Source organism: Diabrotica virgifera, chromosome 4, assembly GCF_917563875.1.
Source record: "Diabrotica virgifera virgifera chromosome 4, PGI_DIABVI_V3a".
Lineage (NCBI taxonomy): Eukaryota > Metazoa > Arthropoda > Insecta > Coleoptera > Chrysomelidae > Diabrotica > Diabrotica virgifera.
This window is the reverse complement of record NC_065446.1, coordinates 74,621,285-74,647,601: the sequence shown is the minus strand read 5'-3', so window position 1 is coordinate 74,647,601 and position 26,317 is coordinate 74,621,285. Positions and strand designations below refer to the sequence as shown.

The following is a 26,317-nucleotide window of genomic DNA, read 5'->3' as shown; positions in this document are numbered from 1 at the left end:
ACGTCATGTGACAGCTTATTTAAAAGCGTTTGAAATAGTGATTCCAAAAATGTATAACACTTTAATTCTTTTTGAGAGCGCAGGTGCAAAATTTCGATCGAATTCTTTTTAAACGCATTAATTTTTTTGGAATTCTGAGAAAACTAATAAGCATTTTTGAAAAATTTAAACGCAGAATAAAATATTACATTATTACTGAGGGCAGAAAGTCCCTTAAAATAAACAAAAAGTTTCTTTTGAATGGTATATTTGAAATTAAAAATCATACTAAATTTTCTCTTTTTCACCCCTGTGACTTGTTAAAATAATCATAATAGAGATTCTCAGGGACTTCAGACCCTCGATAATACTGTAATATTTTATTTTGCATTTAAATTTTCAAAAATAATAGTTAGTTTTCTCAGGATTCGAAAAAAATGAATACATTTAAAAAGAATTCGACCGAAATTTCACGATAATAGACACACAAAAACTTCCTTCTACTACGGACTACACTTGAAAACTAAATGCAATTATTATTCGGCACTTCGGTAGCACAGAGAAGCTAGGGGTATCACGATAAGGAAAAGCCGTTGACTTTCAAATGGTAAAGCAAAACATTTATTGTCTCAACAAATACGATTATTGTCACAATATACGCATTGATTGTGAGTATTAAATGCAGTAGTATTTTGATTAATGCATTCGTTGTCACAATAATCAATTTACATCTATTCAATAATCATATATTACTCTATATTAACAACATTTGTACATTGTTTTAATGAAATCTGTACGTTGTCACGATAAACCAAGGTAATTGCTTGTCATCTACAAAATCAAGAACATGAGATGCTGCCAGAATTAACAGTATTTATTAAATATACGAAACTAAGTTATTTGCTGAATAAATTGAGTGTTATTGATTAATGTACTCTAGTTATTCTCACAATTATTATTCAATCATTGTGACAATAACCAAATACATTCCTCAATGTCTAAAAGTTCGTTGAAACAACAAATTAAATTGTTGTGACAACGAAATACTATTCAGTAATCACTGTTAATCAATATTACGAACTAAATTTTTTGAGTGAAATTGATAGGAAAATAATAAAGCAGGAAGCAAAGTTTAGATATCTGGGAATAGATATAACCAGTTACGGAGATGTTAAAAAGGAAGTACGACAACAAGGCTTAAAAGCAAGTAAAGCGGCGGGATCTGTTAATGACACAATCTGGAAGAGCAAATACCTAAGACAAGACACAAAAGCAAGAATCTATAAAGCAACAATTATACTTATATTGACATACACGGCGGGGACAAGACCTGACACATCTAAAACGAGACGACTACTAGAAACAACAGAGATGAAAATATTTCGACGAATATCAGGGAAAGTCTGTTGGATAGGGAGAGAAGCGAAAACATAAGACCATGTACTGTAGAAGAATAAATGGATGGGTGACAAAACGGAAATAGGAGTGGAACGAACATATTAGTAGAATGGGAGAGGAAAGGATAGTATGAATAGCACGAGATTAGTCACCAAATGGACGAAGAAGTATTGGCAGACCAAGAAAAACATGGTGCGATAACTTAAACAATTTAGGAGGCTAATATTGAAGAAGAGACAGGCTTTAAAGCCTACATACAAGAAGGAAGAAGAAGAAGACTGGATTTGGGGTCATTTCAAGCCTATAGTGGTTAATTTATTCAGGTTTTAAAAAAAGTAAATTGCGATACATGATTTTATGCTAACAGTAAATATAGATTCCAAAATTTCTATGATTGAATGGCTGTTGGATGGTTTCAACCCTGTGTAATTGGTCCATTTTTTTCAAAAAATATGGTGCGACACATGTCTTTCTGGTAAAACAAAGTATAGATTCTAAATTTAATATCATTGGTTTAACCCTATATAGGGGTTGACTTTGTTCAGTTTTCCAAAAGATATAGTGCGACACATTTATTGTGGTAATGTAGAATAAGAATTTTGTATTATTGACTGGGTTTGTTGTTGCTCTAACCGTATAGGTGTCGATTAAATTAAATTAAAATTTAATGAAATAAAATTGAATAGAATCGAATCCTATCTAATCGATTCGGATCGCATCGAGTCGAATGGAATAAAATAAAATATTCACTTTTGTCGGCACTCTCCAAGTGCCACGCTCTTTTTTTATTGTCCTCTGTGATAATTACAATCATTTTTTCCTTCCTTTTTCTATTACTATCCCGTTAAAATTCAAATATAAAAGCCACATCACTCCACTGAAAATAAATATTTTCTTAAACATATTTTCGCTAACCCTAATTGATTTTGTCACATACTTTCGCATTTTTAGGAACCCATCGCATCAAACAGACAAAACTTTGATCGATCTAATAAAAAAGTTATTTGCGGCTCTGTGCCGCCGACCTATCAGCAAGGGAGAAAAATCGCGGCAAACTTTTTTATTGTAATACTGAACCATTGACCCAAAAAGTTATTGGTGTGTAACAAGGGGAATTGTAAATATTGAACATATATCGCTACAGACCTGTCACATAGTCAATTTTACGACTTAAATTTGGTCAAACACTATTTTCATTGTATTCCAGAATATATTGATATACCTATACATATAGCAGTTGTTAACAAAGAGTTTCTTATTTACACCGGTCTACAAAAAAAATCTCCGATCGTTTGAATGCATGATAACGTTATTTTTGGTGCCCTAAATTCGGAATTTACCATATGAATAAATAAACTAAATACATATAATTTTTATAAATTTTCATTTAATAAAATAAAAACGATATCAAAACCTGACAACTATAGAGGAATTGCAGTCACTAGTAGTATCAGCAGAATATATGGGACACTAATAAAAAATCTAATAGAAGAAGAAAACCAAGATATGGAAGCCGAAGAACAGTCTGGTTTCGCGTAGGCCGATCCACAATAGATCATGTTTTCTCCATTACTCAGATAATTGAAAAGAAAGTTACTCGTGGCCAAGAAATCCATCTGATATATCGCTGTCCCGGTGGAACATTGACGTAACTGCAAATTTATAGAAAATGAGTTTATGTGGTCACTGGGTCCAAACTTGGTTACCCCATTCGGCAGATCAGTGACAGACGTGTTGTTCAGCTTTTAGCCACCAGGGAGCAAATGCGTCATAGTTGAAAAATCAGCCGACTTTGGAGAAACAATGACATAATGTACAGTTGTGCTTCGATAAGTCGAGTATGTGCTTGTACCTACGGTGCTACATTGACGCAATTGTATTTTTTGTTATTGAAACCTTGACGTAACTGTATTCTGTGTCATTTTTCATCTGGATTTCTCCTTATTGTGGTTCAACATTGACGTAAATGCATTTTATGTAAGTACTATTTTTATAATATTATTAGATTTAAATGCATGATAAATATTCCAGGTTCCAGTGAACACTATCATCCTTCCACTACTGAGGTATCATCATCATCATCAGAAAAAGAAGAAGCAGACATAAATATACACCAAGATCCCCAAACACCAATACTTGGTAATGCTCTCTTGGTCAAGAATGAATTAATTAGAAATGCTAAAAAAAACCGGAGCTCCTTTAATGGTTAAAGAAATGGATTTCACCGAGTTTTACGATGTAAAGCGCTGTACAATGAAATGGACTGGATGTTAACTTAATGATAACTAAAGTAATGTTACTTTAAATCTTAAAAGGGAAAGATTACTTCCTGTATAAATAAAGTTATAAACAACTAACGTGGACGAAAGTTGATGTTTGCTAAAAAAAGAAAGAGTCGGAGTTCGTCCGAATAGTTTTCACCAAAATGCCTACTCTTCAAAAATTCCTTTAGGTGATAACAAACTAAAAGATTTGAAACAATTGCTTTGAAAACATATAATTCCTGGATTTTGTAAAGCTTTTTTTCTACGAGCCTGCAAAAATGTCTACTTTCGCGCACGCGTTTTATTTTAGAAAGTTTTACTTTTCCGCACGCGTTTTACTTTTCCGTACGTTTTTACTTTTCTGCACGCGTTTATATATTTTAATATATCCTTAAAATAATTATAATACATGCAATAAACTAATATTTAGATATTATTTACTATTTTATTTCAAATATATCTTATTTTATATGTATTTTCATATTAATTAAATTAATTGATTAAGCTTTGGTCATTTTTTTTAAAACTCGTAGAAAAAATATTGTTCCTAACTCTTGCAGAAACTCTCTTTCCGCACTCGACTGCTTGCCGAACTCCTGCTTCGCGTCGTTCGGCAAACTGCAGTCGCGTGCGGAAAAGTATGCCTTTCTGCACTTGTATAAATAACTATTACGATTCAATTTTTCGTTGATACTTTGTTTGTAATTTCAATTTTATTTTTAAGTTCCTTTTTCTTAAAAATGTTTGCTTTTACTACAATTTTCAATTTGGTTAAGAAACATTTTCAATGAATTTTTCTCCTTATTTCCACGCCACCTTTCAGAACTAGCTAGATAACCAAAAAATTTACAAAATGAGTATGTCTGTGGAAATTATTTAGAATATTATATGAAAATTTAGAGTTTAGTTTTAAAGATATTATCTTTAAAACTAAATTCTAAATTTTTCTTTCTAAAACTAAATTCTAAATTCTTAATTTTTCATCCCTTTTGATCTCCAATTGCAATTACGTCATTGTTGCCACAAAATTACAGTGGCAACAATGACGTAATTGCAATTGGGGATCAAATTTAGGAATGAAAAATTAAGAATTAATTTCGAATGTGTAGTAGAGTTACAATATATCACGGTGGCCAAGTATAACTGCAATACTAACCTAGTATCTCCATTATGCTTCATTGCATGAGGTATTAAGTAAAATAATTTTATATTTTTGGCTCTCCTGAAAAGTTACACTTTTGTAGTTGCGTCATTGTTCCACCGGGACAGCGATATGTAGAACTTAAAAAAGCGAATGAGAGTGTTCCGCTGGATAAATTATGGGAGGCACTGGGAAAAACAAAGTAAATATATCGACGCTGCCAAGGTAAAACGGCATAAACGCCAAAATGACCAGTTTTGAGGTAGATGCACGAAAAAATAGGATTTTAATTTCCGCACCAGACAGTCACCGCGGTATAACCGAAAACAAAGTGAAATAGGTGTAATATTGGTTTAAAGTTTTTATAAACGCCAGTCTAGTCACGCATGTGAAGGTCGACGTGAACACCGATTGACACAACCGCCAGTGCCCATAAGATTATCATTGTGTACAGTTCGGTCCAGTAATAATAGTAAAGGTATGTATTTTTACAATTTTTATGGATAAGTAACATGATATTACTTACCTCTGCAATATTTTCAATTTGTATTGATTTTTGAAGCGTAAACACCCTGAATTTCTTTAAAAACTATGAGGCGTTTATGCCAAAACCAAATATTTACATCGTGGTTGACACAAGCGCCATTCCTCAATGGTATTCTTATGCAGGTTTCTTTTTTAAAAATTGCGCAAATAAAAAGTTTATTTTAAAATATTTTATTATAACTTTGTACTAGTGTGATGAACAATTCTTTTTGTACTACAGCATATAGTTCAAATCAATTTTATATAGCTAAAAATGGCGATCGATTTTTGGCATTTATGCCATAATATTTTAGCAGAAGTAAAAAATAATGGTCTTACTAAATGAAAATAAATCATATACCAAAGTAGCACAAAATGATATACAGACTGGCAATAATTCCCCTATATTCCCCTTAGAGGTTTATGACATTTATAATGCCAACATTGCAGAAGCTTTTAGCAATGACATTATCATCTTTGAGGAACCACCAGACGTTGCAGCAGAAGAATAAATATTTAGTCACGATCTCACATCATGTTTCAACTTAGCAACAGAATTATTAAACCAGAGTATCATGCAGAATATTTATCTCTAAAAATGAACAACATAGTTCCAGATCAACTGGATGAAACAGATGTAGAAGATGAAACGGAGAGAATTTTTTTTTAAATTGTTTAAAAGTTAAAAGTTGTTAAATATTTTTCTGTTATTTTTCTGTTTTTTTTACTAACTTTTATTTTGAACTATATAAAATAAGTAAATCTTATGTTATTTTTGTGAATATTTATTTTCTTATTTGTTTTAGAAATTAAAAAATAACTATTTTTATGTACCTCTGATTTTTGTGTTTTCTTAGATTTTAAGTTGTTGTTCTTTGAAAGTGTTTTTTGAGTTTTATTTTTATACCAATTTTTGTATAGCTCTGCTATTTGAGTATTATTTACTTTTAAGTATATCATCCTAGCACCAAAAATATGTTTAAAGAATTTAGAGTTTTGTTTTTAACTTAGAATGTATTTTTGATTAAGAAAAATAGAACCAATCAAAAATCTTCGTAATTTCATAATTTTTCTTGTTGGCATAAACGACAATTTTTAATTTTCGTTTTTTTTTTTTCAATAATTGCATATATCCCTTTTAAGCGCCATTTTGGTTAACCTTACAACAATGCGATCGACGCAAACGCCAGAGGTAAGTTTGGCATATTCACCAATGTTATATATTGATTGGACATAAGCGCCATTTTCTAGTTTTTAATTTATTTCACATAGTATTTTCAGCCACATTAATGTTTACAAAATATTAAAATTTGAAAAAAAAATCACCAATTTTTTTGAGTCAGTTTGCAGATAAGCAGAATTGGTAAAAATAAAAATAATCAGTTTTTTGTGTTTCCTGAAAAATCAAGTTAATGTCGTTTATGCCGTTTTGGCTTGACAGCGTCGATATATAGAATTGGTCGAAGCAGTAAAAGCCTTGTACTACCAACAAACAACAAGAATTAAAACGGGAAATCTTATAACACCTGGATTCAAAGTAACTAAAGGACTAGGGCAAGAATGCTGTATTTCGCCAACACTATTCAAAATATACCTCGAAACAGCACTCAACAAATGGAAGAAAAATGTACGAATATGGACATACCACTAACGGACTCAACTTTGTACACGCTGTGCTTTGCAGATGACCAGGTGATTATCGCACCGGACTCTGAAGATCTTAGTTATATGATGAGAAAACTATTAGAAGAGTTTACACAGTGGGGTTTAAAAGTGAATATGCAAAAAACTGAGAACATAAGTATTAGAGGAGACCAGCATAGCCTACTAGTAGAGGAAAATCAAGAAATAAAATTATGCGAAGGCTACAAATACCTGGGAGTAACACATTAACCATTAAGGAACGAAATATACAGGGAAGGAAAGGTATATCCTTACTGAACAGCTTGCTGTGGGATAAATACTCTAAGAAAAATATAAGAAGAATATACAAAACTATAATAAAAAGCATCACAACATATGGGTGCGAAGTTTGGGCCCTAAAAGACAGAACAGAGAAACTGCTTAGAGCAACAGAAATTGACTTCTGGCGCCATTCTGCGGGAATACCTAGAAGCGACAGAATAACAAACGAGAGAGTCCGAGAAATCAAGGGGGTTACATATTACACATACTATTGTTGACGATATCAGAATGAAACAACTTACTTACCTCAGCTGTTACGGACACATAAGAAGAATGCCGGAGAATAGATAACCAAGACAGATTCCCGAATGGTAACCAAGAGGTAGGCGCAGACCAGGAAGGCCTAGAAGAAGTTGGAAAGAGGGAGTCGATAGAGAAATCAGGAACAAAGAACTGGAGGATAATCTATTGAATGACAGAACGAGCTGAAGATTGGAAATCGAAAGACGTCGAAGAATGTTGTGAACCGATATTATATACAGGGTGAGTCACCACTAACGGAACGGAAGATTACAGCGACACGGTAAAAGATTTGAAACAAATTTAAATTGAATAGTTTGTAAGTTGATAAAAGCTACATTCTAATTTTTTTTTTAAATATACAGGGTGTCCCAATAAATGGCGGCGTATCAAAGTTATATTTTTTCTTAAGGAACACCCTGTATTTTATTCCATTTTTTAATTGTCCGCAAAAAATGAGGTATAGTTTCATAAGGTTTCCCTATACCTATGTACAAAGTGTTCTGAGTTATGTTGACTTTTCTTAAAATGTAAAGTTTTAAAAGAAGGCTTATTCTCAAGTTATTTAAGAAATTATAAAAACATTACTTTTACCTCTAAATAGTTGGATATTGGTTGAATGTATTCCATGATAAATTTTTACACATTTGTCTACAGGGTGTTCAAAATTTACAGTTTCATTATTAGAGTATTCAATGTGTCATATGATGTTTATTTTAAATGGAACACCATGTATATTAATAAATAATTATACTAACCAAATTTACCTCTTTCGAATGGTGTATGAATGTCCTATACCTAGGTGTCATAGTTTTTGCGTAATTTACAATTATTTAAATTCTTAATCGATTTTAAAACAAAAGATTATTAATGTCATTATATGACATTGTCAGTTTATGACAGTAGGTCTGGTAATTATCAAAACTATAAACATCGGTGTATGATATTCAATTTTCTTTTACTTAAAAATGGCTTTGGAAGAGCCAATTACATTCAAATTTAATTGTTCCTAAAAATGAATAATCACACTATTTATGAAAGAGTAGACATGCTACTTTGCATTGGGGAATATTTTTAAAATTTTCTCTTAGCTTCTAAAGTTTACGCTTAAAAGTATACTGATAGAATACACCCAAAAAAAGACGTTTTTGAGAAATTTCTCGATAGATTCCCTGCTGCTGGTAATGTTGCATAGTTAGGAAAAGTTAAATAAAAATAAACCATTTATTTTTGATGTCGTCAACGAAATTGATGTCCTGTTTCTGTTACGGAAAACCCAAATACTAGTAGCTACGTGAAAACTGTCGAGTCAATTGGAGATCAGTCAAACAAGTGCATGTAGGATACATAAGAAAAACCACTATCATCCGTATAAAACTACACCAGCATTAAACAACAGGAACGTTTAACTTTTCGTTTAGAGACTTTAGAATTTGGAGAAGATCCTAATTTTTTTTTAAATGTATTGTGTACAGACGAATCTACCTACTTTTAATAATAATGGTCTAGTTAATAGACATACATAATACAGTAAACAAACATTTTACTGTTGATCGCCAACACCGATAAAGTGTTAATGTTTGGGGCAGTATTCTGAGCCAGTACGTTATTGACCCATATTTTTTTGACGAAAATCTGAATGGAGCAACTTTTTTAAATTTATTAAAACAAGTTTTTTGAATCCGTCTTAAAACCTTCCACTTAGCGTGCGAACAAATCTGTGGCTCCAATTGGACGGAGATCCTGCTTATTTTTGACGTGATGTTAAGAACAACCTCAACATAAAATTAAGAAATAAATGGATAGATAGATTCGGTCCATATATTTGGCCACCTAGGTCAACAGGATTGACCAAGATGAATTTCTTTAAATAAGGTTATATTAAAAATATTGTAAATGCTGCACTGCCTAACCCAGGAACCTGTGTTTACTACAATCTTTGATTAATATACATGGTGTTCTAATAAAATACCCATCATATTATGCTACATTAAATAATCTAATAATGAAACTGTAAATTTTGAACACGCTGTAAATAAATGTGTAATAATCTATCATGGAATGCACTAATTATAAGATAATTACCAGACCGTATTGTCATAAAATGACAATGTCATACAATGACATTAATTAAATTCATCTCTTGTTTTAAAATCGATTTACAGAGTAAGAATTTAAATAATTGTAAATTATGCAAAAACTATGTGACCTAGGTATAGGACATCCAAATACTATTCGAAAGAGGTAAATTTGTTAAGTATAATTATTTATTAATATACATGGTGTTCCATTTAAAATACGCATCATATGACACATTGAATACCCCACTAATGAAACTATAAATTTTGAACACCCTGTAGACAAATGTGTAATAATTAATCATGGAATACATTCAACCAATATCCAACTATTTAGATGTAAAAGTAATGTTTTTATGATTTCTTAAAAAACTTTAGAATAAGCCTTCTTTTAAAACTTTACATTTTAAGAAAAGTCAACATAACTCAGAACACTCTGTACATAGGTATAGGGAAGCCTTATGAAACTATACCTTATTTTTTGCGGACAATTAAAAATGCAATAAAATACAGGGCATTCCATAAAAAAATATAACTTTGATACGCCGCCATTTATTGGGACACCCTGTATATTTCAAAATAATTTTAGAATGTAGCTTTCATTAACTTACAAACTATTAGTTTAAATTTTTTTTCAAATTTTTTACCATTTCGCTGTAATCTTCCGTCCCGATAGTGGTGACTCACCCTGTTATATATAAAACGTTATTATTAGTGTTGGAACATAGGTGTTATTAGATAGTAGATTAAAATATTAATAGGTAGTTTAAAAAAAGGTGTCAGGCAAGAATGTATATTATTGTCTCCACAATTATTGAATATAGGTATACGGGGAGCATATTATGAGAAAAGCGTTTGAAGAATGGGAAAGGGGCATCTCAATACATGGCTGAAAAATAAACAATCAACGTTTTGCAGATGACACAGCCATTCTTGCAGGTATTCAAGAAAAGCTAATTGATCTTACATACTGGTTGAAAGCGAAAGTCAAATATTTGGTGTGCAGGTAATCATATCAAATATCATGATAGTGGATAGATTACATAACAATCACCTGATAGAAACCACGCTTGGTCGGTTTAAGGTTGTGAGCTCATACTTAATAATAGGTTTGTTCTAGCAAACAGTCAAACTAGTCAGAAACCGTCAGCAAACAGTTGGTCAGTGAGAGAGTATAATACAGTCATCAGTGCTACTCGCGCTGGTGCACTATTAGCTGATGGTTTCAAACCGTTTGAGGCTGATGCTAGAACAAACCTATTATATCTGGGATCATTGTTGGGAATAGGTTAAGATATGGCTGTTTAAAACTTGCATACACTCGTGATTAGTGACTCGTTCAAGCCCTTTCAACTACAGCCTTTTCAAAAATAAGCACATTGAACCTTGTGAAGTGATAACGATTAATTTAATTTGAGATATTAATTAGTGAGTGTATTCACGATATTTTTACAAAAAAAAAATGAGACCAACTTTAGTTTCAGCGCAACTTGCTTACTTTTGATGCTAAAAACTTTTTTAATAAAGGAAAATAAAGCTTTGTCTACATTTTAAATAAGTTGTGATGACTTTTTTTCGAGAATCGCTTAATTTTTTAGTTAGTTTTATACGAATAAGAACCTAGTTTTTATACAGAGGTGGATTCGCATTTTACGGAACCTCAACGTTCCGTCACGGACCGGCAACGTCTCGTCAAAATATTCTGTGGTGTAGTTTAAGCCAGAATGGTCTCATATTTCGGGTCGCGGAACGTCCTGGCTTAAAATAAACTAGAGAATAATATGTTGACGGGACGTGTCGGTTCGTGACGAGACATTGACGTTCCGTAAAATGTGAATCGACTCTGCTTCTACTGGATCTACAGACTTCATGCATACACCATTTTGTCACTTTTGTATAAGCTATGTTTTTGTTAAAAATATTTTTTCGATAAAATGCTTTCTTTTTGAGTTATTTTTGTAAAACCGTCTAAAAACTTGTTTTTTTTTGTTGAAAAATTAACACATTCACTGGCAAATAACTCGAAAAGTAGTGACTTACTACCAAAACTCTATGGAACAAAAGTTGCTTAGAATTCGTCAGTAAGTCTATTTCCGGACTTATTTTGAATAGATTTTTTTTTACTCCCTAGAAGTGGTGAAACTCACCCCCTGGGCAAAAGTAGATATCGGCACAATATCACTCTTTTTGACATTTTGGTTATGTGTATATCAAAGTTGCCAATCCAAGCAGTTCTTTAAAATTAGGAGGTTTTGCAATATTTTACCGTGAGTGAATGGGCTCTAAACCTGTTAGCCACTTGTACCTGCCTCTATGTACTCTTCACACTTCCCCAGGAATTTCTATCTTTGACATGATTTTTGCGAATTAGTATTTTATTATTGACATCTTTTTGTCATATTTTATTGTTGTCAACCTACTATTGTCATATTTTTTTACTGTAATCATATTGCTTTATAAAAACTTACGATGAATCAAAAATTTCATTTGTTCATCAGTTTTTACTTCATTGTAAGTTTTTGTTAATTATTTAATACTATTTAATAATATTTAATGAAGTTTAAGCCTTAACACCACTCACACTTAAACGTGTTTTATAAAAGATTTCTAGAACACCATTATGTGTACACCTTCAAGTGGCGTGTAATGGTACTTGTTCCCAACTGCTGCAGTGTTAGCATGGTTTAGTTTTTGAGCTACGTTGAGGTTAAGTTTTCTTGCGGTACCACGTACCGCATAAATGTGTTTACGTTTCTGTAGTTAAATGCAGTCCAGTGTATTATTTCGCTATTAGTACGGCAGCATGTTCATCCAGTTGCCCTATCTCAAATGGAAAGCAATATTTTACTATCTTTGAGTTACCAAAACTCAATTTTTTTTGTAAATAAGTTTAAGAAGGATTTTGTAACAACCTTCACCATTTTTTTAACATTATGCATGCATTCGTAGAGAGGCCTTGGACGAATCAGAAGAAGGTATTGCAGTAAATGGACAACTTATAAATAATATTGAATATGCAGACGATACAGTATTGCTGGCAGATAGTGCGCAGGGGCTCCAAAGGATCATGGATAATGTTGTAGAAGCATGTAACAAATACGGCCTAAAACTAAACTGCAAGAAGACAAAAATAATGATCATTAGTAAAAACACCAACATAAACGCCCAAATTACCGTAAACAATACACCCCTAGAGAGAGTACAGAAAATATGCTATCTCGGCTGCAACATTAAGGATAACTGGGATCATAGCTACGAAATAAGAACTCGTATTGAAAAAGCCAGAAGCTATTTTAACAGTCTTAAGAAAATTCTGTGCAACTTGTCTTTAAGTATCAATGTACGCATAAGAATTCTTAGATGTTACATCTTTAGTGTCCTTCTCTACGGAGTTGAAAGCTGGAGCCTGACAGAAGATGCCATAAAACGGTTAGAGGCGTTTGAAATGTGGTGCTACCGACGTATGTTGAGGGTCTCATATATACACCACACAACTAATATAACTATTCTCCGGAGGCTAAGAAAAGACAAAGAAGTGGTTAACACCGTAAAGAACAGAAAATTGGCTTACTTCGGCCACATTATGCGTAATGAAAAATACCGACTGCTACAGTTGATTCTACAAGGTAAGATTGAGGGCAGGAGAGGCCCTGGACGTAGACGTATATCCTGGCTAGCCAATCTTAGAAAGTGGACTGGTCTAACGTCAACTGATCTATTTCGAGCTGCCGTAAATAGAATAAGATGGGTCAATGTGGTCGGCAACATCTCCAGAAGATAGGCACATTTAGAAGAAGAAGATGCATTCGTAATATTCTTGGAAAAATAAAGTTTATTAAACAAACTGAAGAGTCTTAGATGCAGAATTCATCATTATAATAAAAATTAAAAGGGTAAATAGTTATTTAAACCTGAAACTTTTCTTGTTGAAAGTTCTTTCTGGTAAATCCTTAATCTGCGACTTTTACAATTTATAAGACAGCAGACGACGAATATAGAAAACAAAATGGACTCTACTATATGCAGTCATATTCCGTTTTCATTCGTATAGGAAAAGGACAGAAAGAAACTTCCTAGTAATCAAATCTGTGTAAAGATAGAAAAGTAAAAAGATGGTTTTGCTTGCTTTCGATTCAGAGGGATGCACAATCGCTGGACAGCTGTTTAAGCCATTGCAGGCTTCCTCAACTAGGAATGTTGCTAGGGAGGAATGCTAGAATGCAGGAAAAGAGACCGGTTTTAAAGCCAAGAAAGCGCTGGGAAGATACAGTAAACAGCGACGCAGAAGCCCTTTTAGGAGTCCGTGCATGGAGAAGAGCAGCCACAAAAAAGCAAGGGTGGAGGCAAAAAATAAAGGAGGCCAAGGCTCAATTTGGACTGTAGTGCCGTAGAAGAAGAAGAAGAAGAAGAAGAAGAAGAAGAAGAAGAAGAGGAAGAAGAAGGCTTCCTGAACGGCGCTGGCGCTCACACCTCTGAATCGAAAACCAGTTAGCTCATCTATTTGAGGGAAATTTCAAAGATCATTGAAATCCCCATTGGGACGCAATCCAGCGACATCTCTTAAACAAACTGAAGAAAAGTCTCAGAAGCAGAATTCACCATTATAATAAAAAATTAAATTGGTAAATTTTTTTGTTTAAGAGATGTCGCTGGATTGTGTCCCAATGGGGATTTCAATGATCTTTGAAATTTTTCTTCAATAAATGGGCTAGCTTGTTTTCGATTCAGAGGTGTGCACGCTAGCGCTGTTGAGGAAGCCTGCAATGACAGAGACAGTTGTCCAGCGATTGTGTATCCCTCGGAATCAAAATCAAGCAAAACCATCTTTTTACTTTTAAAGTTTATTTTATTTGGAGCAGTATTTTATCGTACAGTTGTGTGAAGAATCATTACGTAGTTGATGTAAAAAACATATACAGTGATATAAGACACTTTTATTAATATTTTCTTAAATAAACTGTAAGTTAATTTATACACATGCATGCATTTGGAACACATGCACTAATTTTTTAATAAAAAATTGCCATAGCTTCTAACAACTGGCCTAATTACAAAAAACAGTGACTACCTATATGTCGTGCGTTCTTATCCTTACCGTGTGATTCGTCCTTTCGAATCTCTGGCCGTTTTTCCACCATGTTATACTGGCAGGAGGTCGGGAACCGGAACTTTGACATAATAAATCGTGGCGTCTCCCAGCTGACAAGGGTTGATTGGATCCCAAAATTTTTACGTCCAATGGACCGACTGAAAAATTTTGAAGTTTCCTCATGTATGAAATGTATTTTAAAACAGTTTTAAAAGTATTATTAAAAGTAAAAGAGAGAATATACATTGGAATTTCTGAATAAATGCAAGTTAACCAGTTATTTTTCAGAGTATTCTTTAATATAGGGTGATATCCTAGGGATACATTATATAGGGGACTGCAATTAGAACGAAAGCATGCATTGTTTCGGAAAAATTCAAACAAGCTTATATTTTTCTAAACCTTTTTTTGTTAGTTTCTATACATGTTAAAGTAAAAAGTTCTATTCGCGGATATGGCCGCTAATTGTTTATTAATTGTTTAAACAATAACAATTGTCTTGTATTAATAATTTTAAAAATATCGTTCAATTCATCATTTTACTTTGATGAAATATGTTTCTATTTTGTTTTTGATTATACTGAATCCGAATATGGCATTGCAGTTTGAAAATTCTTATACAGAAGCTCTTATACAGTATGTCTGCGTAGATAGGAACCACATGGAAAACTTTTTTATTATCAATTTTACAAAAAAAAGTTATTCTTCATAAAATGCTTTGGATAGTCAAAAATCTAAAACTCAACCATCAGATATCAAATTTTATCAATTTTATACGAGTTATGTCAAAAATATGAATTTTGTTAAAGAGTAAAGTACCTTTAAATTCCAGAATATCAAAAATGCTATTATGAAAAGTTGTTTGAAATTAAAAACTATATTTAAATATACAATTACATTATTCTAATCGAAAAAAAATTTTCAATTTTTTCCCAAATTACGGATACTCATACTCATCATCATTTTATTTCAATTATGATAACTATTTTATTATCACTTTTACGAAAAAAAGTTATTCTTCATAAAATGCTCTCCCTTGTCTAAAATCTAAGATACAACCATCAGATATTAAACTTTTTGAATTTTATACGAGGTATGTAAAAAATATGAATTTTTCTTAAGAGTTAAGTGCCTTTATTATTCACAATATTTTAATTAGAAGGATGTAATTGAACACTAAAACAATTTTTTTAATTCCAAACAACTTTTCTTAATAATAATTTTCGATATTGCGAAATTTAACGATACTTTACTCTTGAGTGAAATTCATATTTTTGACATACCTCGTATAAATTCATTAAATTTGACATTTGATGATTGCATCTTAGATTATATACGATGCAGAGTATTTTATAAACAATAACTTTTTTCGTAAAACTTATAATAAAAAAAGTTATCAATATGTTCTAAGTTACGCAGACATACTGTATAAGAGCTAAAAGAAATTTTTTTGCTGAACATTTATTATTGTTGAAGTTTATTATTAAATGTATGTTAGGTAAGTTTTACAGAAAAAAGTTTTGATCACTTTATATAAACATTTTTTTATCTGGTAATTTTCGGTTTTTGTATTACATTTTTGTTATCTTTCTTAATTTTCTCAAAAAGAAATAGTCTATTTCATTTTTAAAGTAACATTATTCAGTGATTTTTAAAGATTACATCGTAAGCTTTAAAAAAGCTTTATAAAACTGTAATAAATTTGTTCAAACTTGAGTGATACCGTCAAAATTGTGGTAATTCTATCAAAGTACGAAGATTTATAAAATTACATTTTTTAAGACGTCATATCATTTGAATTAAATTTTTGAGATTTTTTTTGAATGAAACATCATTTAGTAGGATGCTTGAAAGGTAAATTGTACAAAATTGAGGGTTTTATAAGAAAATTGTATTAGTTACATATTTTTAAATAATTTTTAAACAAAATTCATGTAAGGTTCATTTTCCGCCCCCACGTACTTATGCCCATATATTTTATTTCTTTTTATTATAACCATAAGATAGCTTCATTATTCTTCTTTTAGTTTCAATTTGTATAATTTCATTTGATCCATTATTTAAAGAATTACATTAAAATAACTCAACCGTGCACTTCACCGTACGTTAGTTTACAGTGCGCCAATGTTTGTGAGTTGGGTGACTTTAGCGTTATAAATAAAAAATTATGGAAGCTACAGATTTAATATTAGAAAAATTTTTATATAAGGTTTTTTTGTAAAATTTTCTGAGTTTTTCAATGATCAAGTCGGTTTTGTTCTAAAATTTATATTTTCGGAGTTATTTAAAAAACATCAAATTTCGTAGTTCATTTGTTTAATAAAAAATGAAGCACCCACTTCTCGAGTAGAGCTTTTTGATATGTTGTTTATTAAACCTTTCTTAATGAAATTACAAAAAGTTCTATCTTGTTTGATTTTTTCCGAAGTGAAAATCTATATGCACTCCCCTAATATATTATGTTTAACATTATTTTTACATTACAAAACAGCTAGGGGGTGCCCAAAGGGGAAGTACTTTCTCCTCTCCTCTGGTCACTCAGGCTAGAACGTAAGTTGGATTTCTATTAGCCAAGAGAGCAAGCAAATGTGTGTTGAATATACAGAAGCCATTAGTCCTGATATTTTTTGACTTCGAAAAAGCTTTCGACATAATAAGTCATCAAACAATATTAAAATCCTTAACGGAGTGCCATATAGATCATCGCTATATAAACATGATCACATACATCTATCAAAATGAGACAGTAAGCATAAACTGGCAGATAAAAAGACCAACGCATTTAAAATAAAACGGGAAGTGCGACAGGGAGACACAATGTCGCCAAAATTTTTTACAACATTATTAGATCATATTATGTTTAAGAACGCAAATCTGAGTGAAAAAGGAATTAATGTCAATGGAGAAATACTTAGTCATTTGAGGTTATCTGACGATATTGTTCTTTTTTTCTGACAGCACCGATGATGCAGTATCGCAACAGGAGAAACTATACCTATAGCCCCCCTACAAGTTGGATTCAAATTCAACCATACAAAAGCAAAAATCATGAAAAATCTGGTTTTAAGCGAAAAGACTTCAGTAAATGGCATGCATATTGAAGAAACCACCGCTTATAAGTACTTATGTAATGAGATACGCATAGGAACAAATAAATAAACGTGCGAACTAAGCCGGCATCTAAGACTCACTTTACAGAAACTTTAACAGTAACCAAGAAAATAAGAAATAAAATTTGTGTTACCCAAACAGCCATGGAACGCTCGATGTTACGCATTTCTCGTAGGGATCGTATTACGAACAAGGAAGTACGACGGAGAACAGGAGTGACAGATGCCATAGAAAGAATTATGACCCTTGAGTGGAACTGGGCAAAGCACATAGCTAGATTATCGGATAACAGGTGGACACAGCGAATAATACACTGGTCTGATGACATACAAAAAACAGCACAAGATAGAGATACATGGAAAATACTAAGGGCCAATATAACAAAAATAAGAACACTTCTGTTGGAGTGAAAGTAAAGGGAAGGATATACTCCAACAGAAGTAAGGAAAAGGAAGTAACTAGTGGGACAAAATGGGACAATAATGAAGAGAGATTGGATGTAAAGAAGAGAGTGAAGTGGCTTCTATGTTGAGAAGCCGCAGTAGGAAAAAATACTACTTTCCAGTAGTATTGGTGGAGGAAAGTGGAAGGATGTAGAGACAGAGGCAAACTGAATAGAACTGGCTAGCAAGAGATGCAAGAGAACAACTTGACACTCAAGGATGGATACGGCTCGTTTGCATGCCTGTCGAAGAACAGTAGCTTTAAGTAGATAGTAATGATGACTAAAAGATGAAATAATAAAATAAGAATAATGTACTGAAAATGAATGAAGATGAATAATTGCTAAAGACGAACAAAATAAATAAAACTAACAAATCATGGGCGCCATGAAACTGATCTTCGATCATTCTCCCAGGTATCTTACACTGCTGTCAAATATTAAATATATTAAACCTGTAATAATGAATATAAAGAAATAATAAAAATAAATGATATACAAAATAAGTAAATATTCATTAAAAATAACTACTAGATCTTTGACAATCTCTGAGTTATACAAAGTGCATATCATGTGACTCTAAAATGACATAAGTTATACAAAAAGTTATATTTGAGATAACTACAATAATGTTATCTGTTACAAGATTACATAAGTACCTCTCACTTACATATAGTGTGTAAACTGGTACATATAGGGTGTGGAACTGGGCAAAGCACATAGCTAGAATATCGGATAACAGGCGGACACAGCGAAAAATACACTGGAGACCAAGACAAGAAGCATATCGAAATATAGGTCATCCGCCAACAAGATGGTCTGATGACATACAAAAAACAGCACAAAATAGAGATATATGGAAAATACTAAGGGAGACCTATATCCAGCAGTGGATAGATTCGGGTGGAATGATGGTGATTATGATGTAGTCACTCGATAGATGACTTGACGTACAGGAGATAGGTGTCGGCCTATGCGGATGATCTAGTAATTGTGATAAGACGCAAAGAAGGTAGTATTCCATCTCATAAACTCAAAAAAAAACAATAAGTATCCTTACTAAGTGGTACGATACTCTGTCATGAGAACACTACATCAAGTATACGACTACACGAAGAGTAGGTAGAGAAGATATAACTATTGACAGTAATACCATACAACAAACAAACACAAATATTAAACAATCAAACACATGAAATACAGAGGCGAGTAGGCATGACATGGACAGCATTTAAGCTTTTCGCTTAAATTAAATGTTCACACTGTCAAGAGGTAGGTGGGAGGCTGTTAGTGATTTAATTTAAGCGAAAAGAAATGTTTATTTGTGAAATAGACACTTTTATTATTTTCTGACAGCAGTACAATGTATTTTTAGTTGTCACAAGACCCCTATTTCGATTTAAAAAAATCATCGATTACGTCATCACGCTCTGATGGAGGACGTCACGTAGTATGAAATGTATCCCAACAAGTTGCAATATAATAAAAATAAAAATGGACCTATTTCGGCATTTTCTTAAAGTCTAATAGGTAAATAATGCCAAATGTCGAGGTGGACTCTTTTCTTTGGCCCACCCGGTATAAATTAAAATTTTGACCATTTGGATTTTTGACCATTTTTTCAGGCCTCTCACTCCTATATGACGTGAGTCTGCAACTCCACATTTTTTACTTCTTGTTCTACTTGCTAGGGGCTAACAATCAGCCAATATTCAATTTTTTTCATCCGTGCCCATCAGGGATGTAATGGGTCAAACTTTGACATTTTTCAAAAAATTACATTTTTGAGATTTTTTTTGAAAACATTTACTTTAGTCTCAAAGCTCAAACTCATTTTATTTAAAGTATGTACGTATGTCTTTTCCAGAAAAAAATTACAAACCATTATCGGATTGCCTTATGCTGTTAATAAAATGCTGAAAATGGAATTTTATCAGTTTACCTTTTCCAAGTTTGAGGTTCATTTAAGGCCTTACAGGTAGTTTAAAATTAAATAATGCTACAGGAAATTTTTTAGGGCATAATTTTCTAAAAAGTTTGGTTATTGATTTATTGTTCTAGGACAAACTTCAGTAAAAATATTGGCTAAAGAGCGAAGCCATGTTTCCCGTGAAAATGATCGACAGGCTTTAACAAAAATGGGCGTCATCGGTAAACTAAATTTTTTAAAAATCAAATTAAAAAAAAACCAAAAATTTTGTACTCTCTATAGACTGAAGTTTAAAAGGTAGAAAAATAAAAAATATTGAAAATAGTCAAGCAACCACCTTTGGACCACTTGGCTTGGATTGACCCTTGATTGTGATGAATATTTTTTTAAGCTGGATATTTTCTGCAACATTCTGCAAAATTCTGCGAAGAAAACCAACGAACATTTTTATAGTGCGATCATTTCCAGACAACGTTGATTCGGTTTGATCTTATTAACTTGCTAGCCGAAAATTTGTATACTTACAGTTCATGTCGATTTTCAGGGAGGCAGTTAATGGGGGTGTTCTTGGATTGTTCGATGCCTGACATGTCAGTTGCTTTCCAACATCGTGTCGACCTAACCTGTTGATCCTTAGTTCGCTCCGCACCTGGCTGACACCGGCGCTATTTCCCAATGATATGCTGGTATTGCTTACTAAGACATCATCACGGTACCACGTTACTGTTGGCAGTGGCTTGGCTGTAACAAGGAAAACACTTTAAATATTTTCAAAGTTCATAAAATGATTAAAGTGAAATAGGTACACCAAAACGGGAAAGTTTCAGAGACGATTATAGCTACGTTACGCTTTTAAATAACAATTTTGCGGTTCGATAAGAAAAACATAATTTTATGATTTAAAATATACTTTATTATTTAGCATAAGCTTGAACATCAATACACTTGTTACAACGAGACGATAATTTATAAATTCCATTCCTGAAGTGAGAATATGGAAGGACTGCCAAATACGCATTGTACAGTAAGGGAAAAACCTTTACTGTATAATATAACAAGAATAAAAAACCGCTAAACGTCGTAAAAATGAGTGGCGCATACAATATTCCAGCTACAAAAGATCTGATATGAAAATTACGTGGCGCGAAAATGCATTTTGATTTTGATGCAAAACAAAATTCTAGTTTTATTTTAAAAGATTTTTCCATAATATTTGCTAAATTTGAAGTAAACACGCCACAAAAGAATAAATTTGATACAGTTTGAATTTTGAAACTCTTTTGTGGCGCGTTTACTTCAAATTTAGCAAATATTATGGAAAAATCTTTTAAAATAAAACTAGAATTTTGTTTTGCATCAAAATGAAAATACATTTTCGCGCCACGTAATTTTCATATCAGATCTTTTGTAGATGGAATATTGTAAGCGCCACTCATTTTTACGGCGTTTAGCGGTTTTTTATTCTTGTATCAGGAGTTTTTCAAGTTATATGCAAATTAAATATATGAAGTTGAATGCAATTTTTCTCGATTACACGTTAAGCTTTATAAATGGTCACCTTTATCGCGTTATCTCCCAAATTATCTAGTGTCCATCGAATGTACACTAGATATTTTTTCTAGTCGAAATAGATTAAATGGAAATATTGGGATGGCCGGTAAATGAACTCGGATTGCCCGTTGCAGATCAAATTTAGCGTCGTAACCACTACAACTACATAAACCATTTCGGGAATAATCGTTAATTGGATTATACTTTTGTAGCTTAATAACTTATAAACGGCTTAACCGCTTTTGATCACTAAACATGAGTTTGAAACGTATTGACAAGTAGTATCTGATGCATCTGAGGTCAAGTATGAAAACTAAAGCTGTTACAGAAATTATTGAGCTTGAAAAACCGTTTTTCCCCATAGGAAATAGATTTGATCATATTTACATTAGATTCGCCTAGAGTCCTTCTACAAACGCTCAGTTATTGGCGCAATTCGTAGGTTGAAATTTTGAGTAATTACCGAAAAACCAAAATTTTCAAAGTTTAGTTTTTCAATTTTTCGGCTATACTGAGCCGTGTGTATGTCTGAGCTTGATCGCCTAGGCACCATTTGAAAGCTTAACTCAACCCTATTGATGTGGTGTATTTGCGATTTTCCTGTCTCTCCTTGAACCTAAGATATATACGCTAAAAAATTTGCCATTTTGTATCTACTTAGCCCTATAGCTAGCTGGCTTACGGGTAGTCAGAAGTCAAAAATTACACCGGTTCTGAATCGGCCCCCACACCCTCTTCAAACACAGAAAAAAAATTCAGATCGGTGTAACTTTTCCACATACATACATACATACATACATACATACATACATACATACATACATACATACATACATACATACATACATACATACATACATATCCACAAACATTTTCCCCTTTTTAAATAAAAATTGAGTTCTAATTCTGAGCTCGGTAACTTTTGAACGGTATAACCGATTTTCAAAATTAAACATGCGTTGGAAAGATAATGATCTTTACTATTAGAAGCCGTAAAGGGCAAACTTAAGTTTTTGAACTTTTTGGGAGTTTTGGGGACGTGAACGAAAAACAGACTCTAAATGGGAAGGGCCGTAAAATCCACAGCCTTGGACCAAAATGGAGAAGTAATATATGGATGGACGAGTCTTTTCCTAAAATTTAAGATGGGATTTGGCTTAACTTTCAATTCAGTCAGGTTTAGAAAATCGAAAATTTCGTGTATATTATAGTGTCGCATGTAGGGGTGTTGTGCGCCTCTGGCGAGAACTGCCGTTCTCTGGTAATTTTCAAAATTAGATGTGCGTTGGAAAGGTAATAATCAGTACTATCAGAAGCCGCAAAAGTCGAACATATATTTTTGAAATTTTTGGTAGTTTTGAGAACGAGAAAGAAAAACAGACCCTAAATAGGAATAGACGTAAAATCCACACCCTATGACCAAAATGAAATGTTCACATATGGATGGGCGAGTCTTTTCCTAAACTTTAATTTTTTAATTCAGTCAGATTTAGAAAATCGAAAATTTCGTGTATATATAGTGTCGCATGTAGAAGGGTTGTGCGCCACTAGCGAGAATTGCCGTTTTCTGGGGTCGCCTTGGTCTCTCCCAAATGATCTAATACTTACGACACCAGTGATAAGACAATCCGAGTTCATAACCCAGACATCCTAATAATTATGTAATTATGGCCGGCAAATGAACTCGGATTGCCCAATCAAACTTAGCATCGTAACCACTACAAGTACATAAACCATGATTGATTAATAACATTGATTTTTTCGATATAAACTAAGTTTCGATAACCAATAAATCGAAAACTATTAATTTTTTCAAAAAAATATAAAACATTTTTTGCTTACAATTAATGTTTATACCAACATTTGCGGTCAAAATATAATAAAAAAATTCCAACTTCGAAATGGGATGGCAACCACCCTATGTTAAAAGCGTCTTTCGGCTTCATATAGATTTTGATCCTTGGACTATCCACTACTTATTGTCAAATTTTCAAGCAAATCGATCCATTCTGTAAAAATTGAGAAATGAAAAGTTTCAGTTCCTGGACTAATTATACTTTTGGAGCTCTATAACTTCTGAACGGCTGAACTGATGCTGATCACTTAACATGAGTTTAAAACGTATTGACAAGTAGTATCTGATGCATCTAAGATCAAGTATGATAACTGAACGTATTACAAGAATTATTAAGCTTGAAAAACGGTTTTTCCTATAAGAAATAGATTTGATCATACTTATGAAGCCTATAACTAAAAAATTCAAATTTTTCCAGACATGACATATACACCGTTAGACGCGTCCTGAGTCCTCCTACAAACGCTCAGTTATTGGCGCAATTCGTAGGTTGAAATTTTGAGTAATTGTCGAAAAACCAAAATTTTCAAAGTTTAATTTTTCAGTTTTTCGGCTATGGTGAGCATTGTGTATGTCTCAGGTTGATCGCTTAAGCACCATTTGAAAGCTTAACTCAACACTATTGATTTGGTGTATTTGTGGTTTTCCTATCTCTCCTTGAACCTAAGATATATACGCCCAAAAAATATGCTATTTTGTATCTACCTAGTCCTCTAGCTGGCTTACGGGTAGTCAGAAGTCAAAAATTAGACCGGTTCTGAATCGGCCCTCACACCCTCTTGAAACACAGAAAAAAAAATCAGATCGGTGTACCTTTTCCACACACATACATACATACAAACATTTTCCTTTTTTTATATAAAAATTAAGTCATACTTCTGAGCTCGATAACTTTTGAATTGTATTTTCAAAATTAAACATGCGTTGGAAACGTAAAATGATCTGTGCTATCAGAAGCCGCAAAGGGCAAACTTAAGTTTTTGAAATCTTTGGGAGTTTTGGGGACGAGAACGAAAAACAGACTCTAAATAGGAGGGGCCGTAAAATCCACACCCTTGGACCAAAATGGAGATGTAACATATGGATGGACGAGTCTTTTCCTATACTTAAGATGGAATTTGGCTCAATTTTCAATTCAGTCAGGTTTAGAAAATCGAAAATTTCGTGTATATATATATAGTGTCGCTTGTAGGGGTGTTGTGCGCCACTGGTGAGAACTGCCGTTCTCTGTGGATATGTATCTAAAGAAATGTAGATAATTTAAGCATAATTAGGTCGTTACGTAGATGTTGTTTCGCGGGGTAGTCTTTCAGACATCCATCTCGCACGACGGCTAACTAGCATAGTAACGATCTTAATCTTAATACAGGGTGAGTCATGAGGAACTGTACATACCCCTACCTCGTGTAGAGGCTCCTATGGGGAATACGAAATGACCATTAAAAAGTGTCTGCTCCCCTTGTTTAATAATATACAGGGCGAGTTTCGCATTTTGACAGAAATTTATATTCGTCATAATTTTTGAACGGTCAAATCGATGTATCTCTTATTTTGGTCAATCGTTACACTATTACCACCTAATCAACTGATTTATTCAAACTAGAAAAAAAATCAGGTCCGGCTTTAAAAAATTAGTTCGTTTGCGTCTTAGCAAAAATTTCACACTGTATACGCTTTTTGAAAACTCTAATAAGAATTTTACAAATTAGACAAATAGGTAATTAAAATGGCATATTTATTTTTTTCCCCACACGATTACTTAATTTTTTATAAAAAAATCAAATCTGACTATGAATTAAAAGTTTGGTAAAGTAAACCATAGCTTTAAAAAAATTAACTTTAATTAAGAAATTAATTTTTTTTAACAAATATTTTATTTATGTTACCACCCAATCAACTGATTTATTCAAACTAAAAAAAAATCAGGTGCGGCTTTAAAAAATTAGTTCGTTTGGGTCTTAGAAAAAATTTTACCCTGTATAAGCTTTTTGAAAACTCTAATATGAATTTTACAAATTAGACAAGTAGGCAATTAAAATGGCATATTTATTTTTTTCCTCACATGATTACTTAATTTTTTATAAAAAGATCAAATTTGACTATTAATAATAATTAAAAGTTTGTTAAAGTGAACCATAGATTTGAAAAAATTTACTTTTATTACAAAAATTAATTTTTTTTGAAAAAATAATTAATTTATGTTACCAACCAATCAACTGATTTATTCAAACTAGAAAAAAATCAGGCCCGGATTTAAAAAATTTTTTCGTTTTGGTATTAGAAAAAATTTCACCCTGTATACGCTTTTTGAAAACTCTAATATGAATTTTACAAATTAGACAAACAGGCAATTAAAATGGCATATTTATTTTTCCCCACACGATTACTTAATTTTTTATTAAAAAATAAAATATTTCAAAATCGGAATTTTAACCTAAAAATAAAAAAAAAATGAAATCACGGTTTAACTCGCTACAACGTTCCGTTTAAAAAAAAATTTCTGAAATTTTTACAGCAAATACCATTGTGAAGGCTATGACAGTTGTTGTAGACTTTCAGTCTTCTTCTCGTAAAAGTTATGAATTTTTAAAAATAAAAGGTGCAGATTCGTGAATATCAAAGTTAAATTGCAAAAATTAAGTAAAGAAATTTAAAATTTATCTATTTGATCACTTCTATTTTAAACTATGGAGTCCAAAGAGAAGTGTTATGGGGAGTTTTAGATCTAGACGTTTTATAGAAAAAAAAA

The 26,317-nt window shown here is 32.4% G+C and overlaps 1 protein-coding gene across 1 annotated transcript in view; it reads right to left on the bottom strand.

The window, feature by feature from the left end:
* LOC114335279 (nephrin-like) overlaps window positions 1-26,317 on the bottom strand; it is an 838,863-nt gene that overhangs the window by 354,741 nt on the left and 457,805 nt on the right. The window contains exons 3-4 of the mRNA XM_050649180.1: window positions 20,688-20,903; window positions 14,686-14,837 (exon numbers count right to left, since the gene is read on the bottom strand). Of these exons, the coding sequence (XP_050505137.1) occupies window positions 14,686-14,837; window positions 20,688-20,903 (368 nt within the window). The remainder of the gene's footprint in view (window positions 1-14,685; window positions 14,838-20,687; window positions 20,904-26,317) is intronic.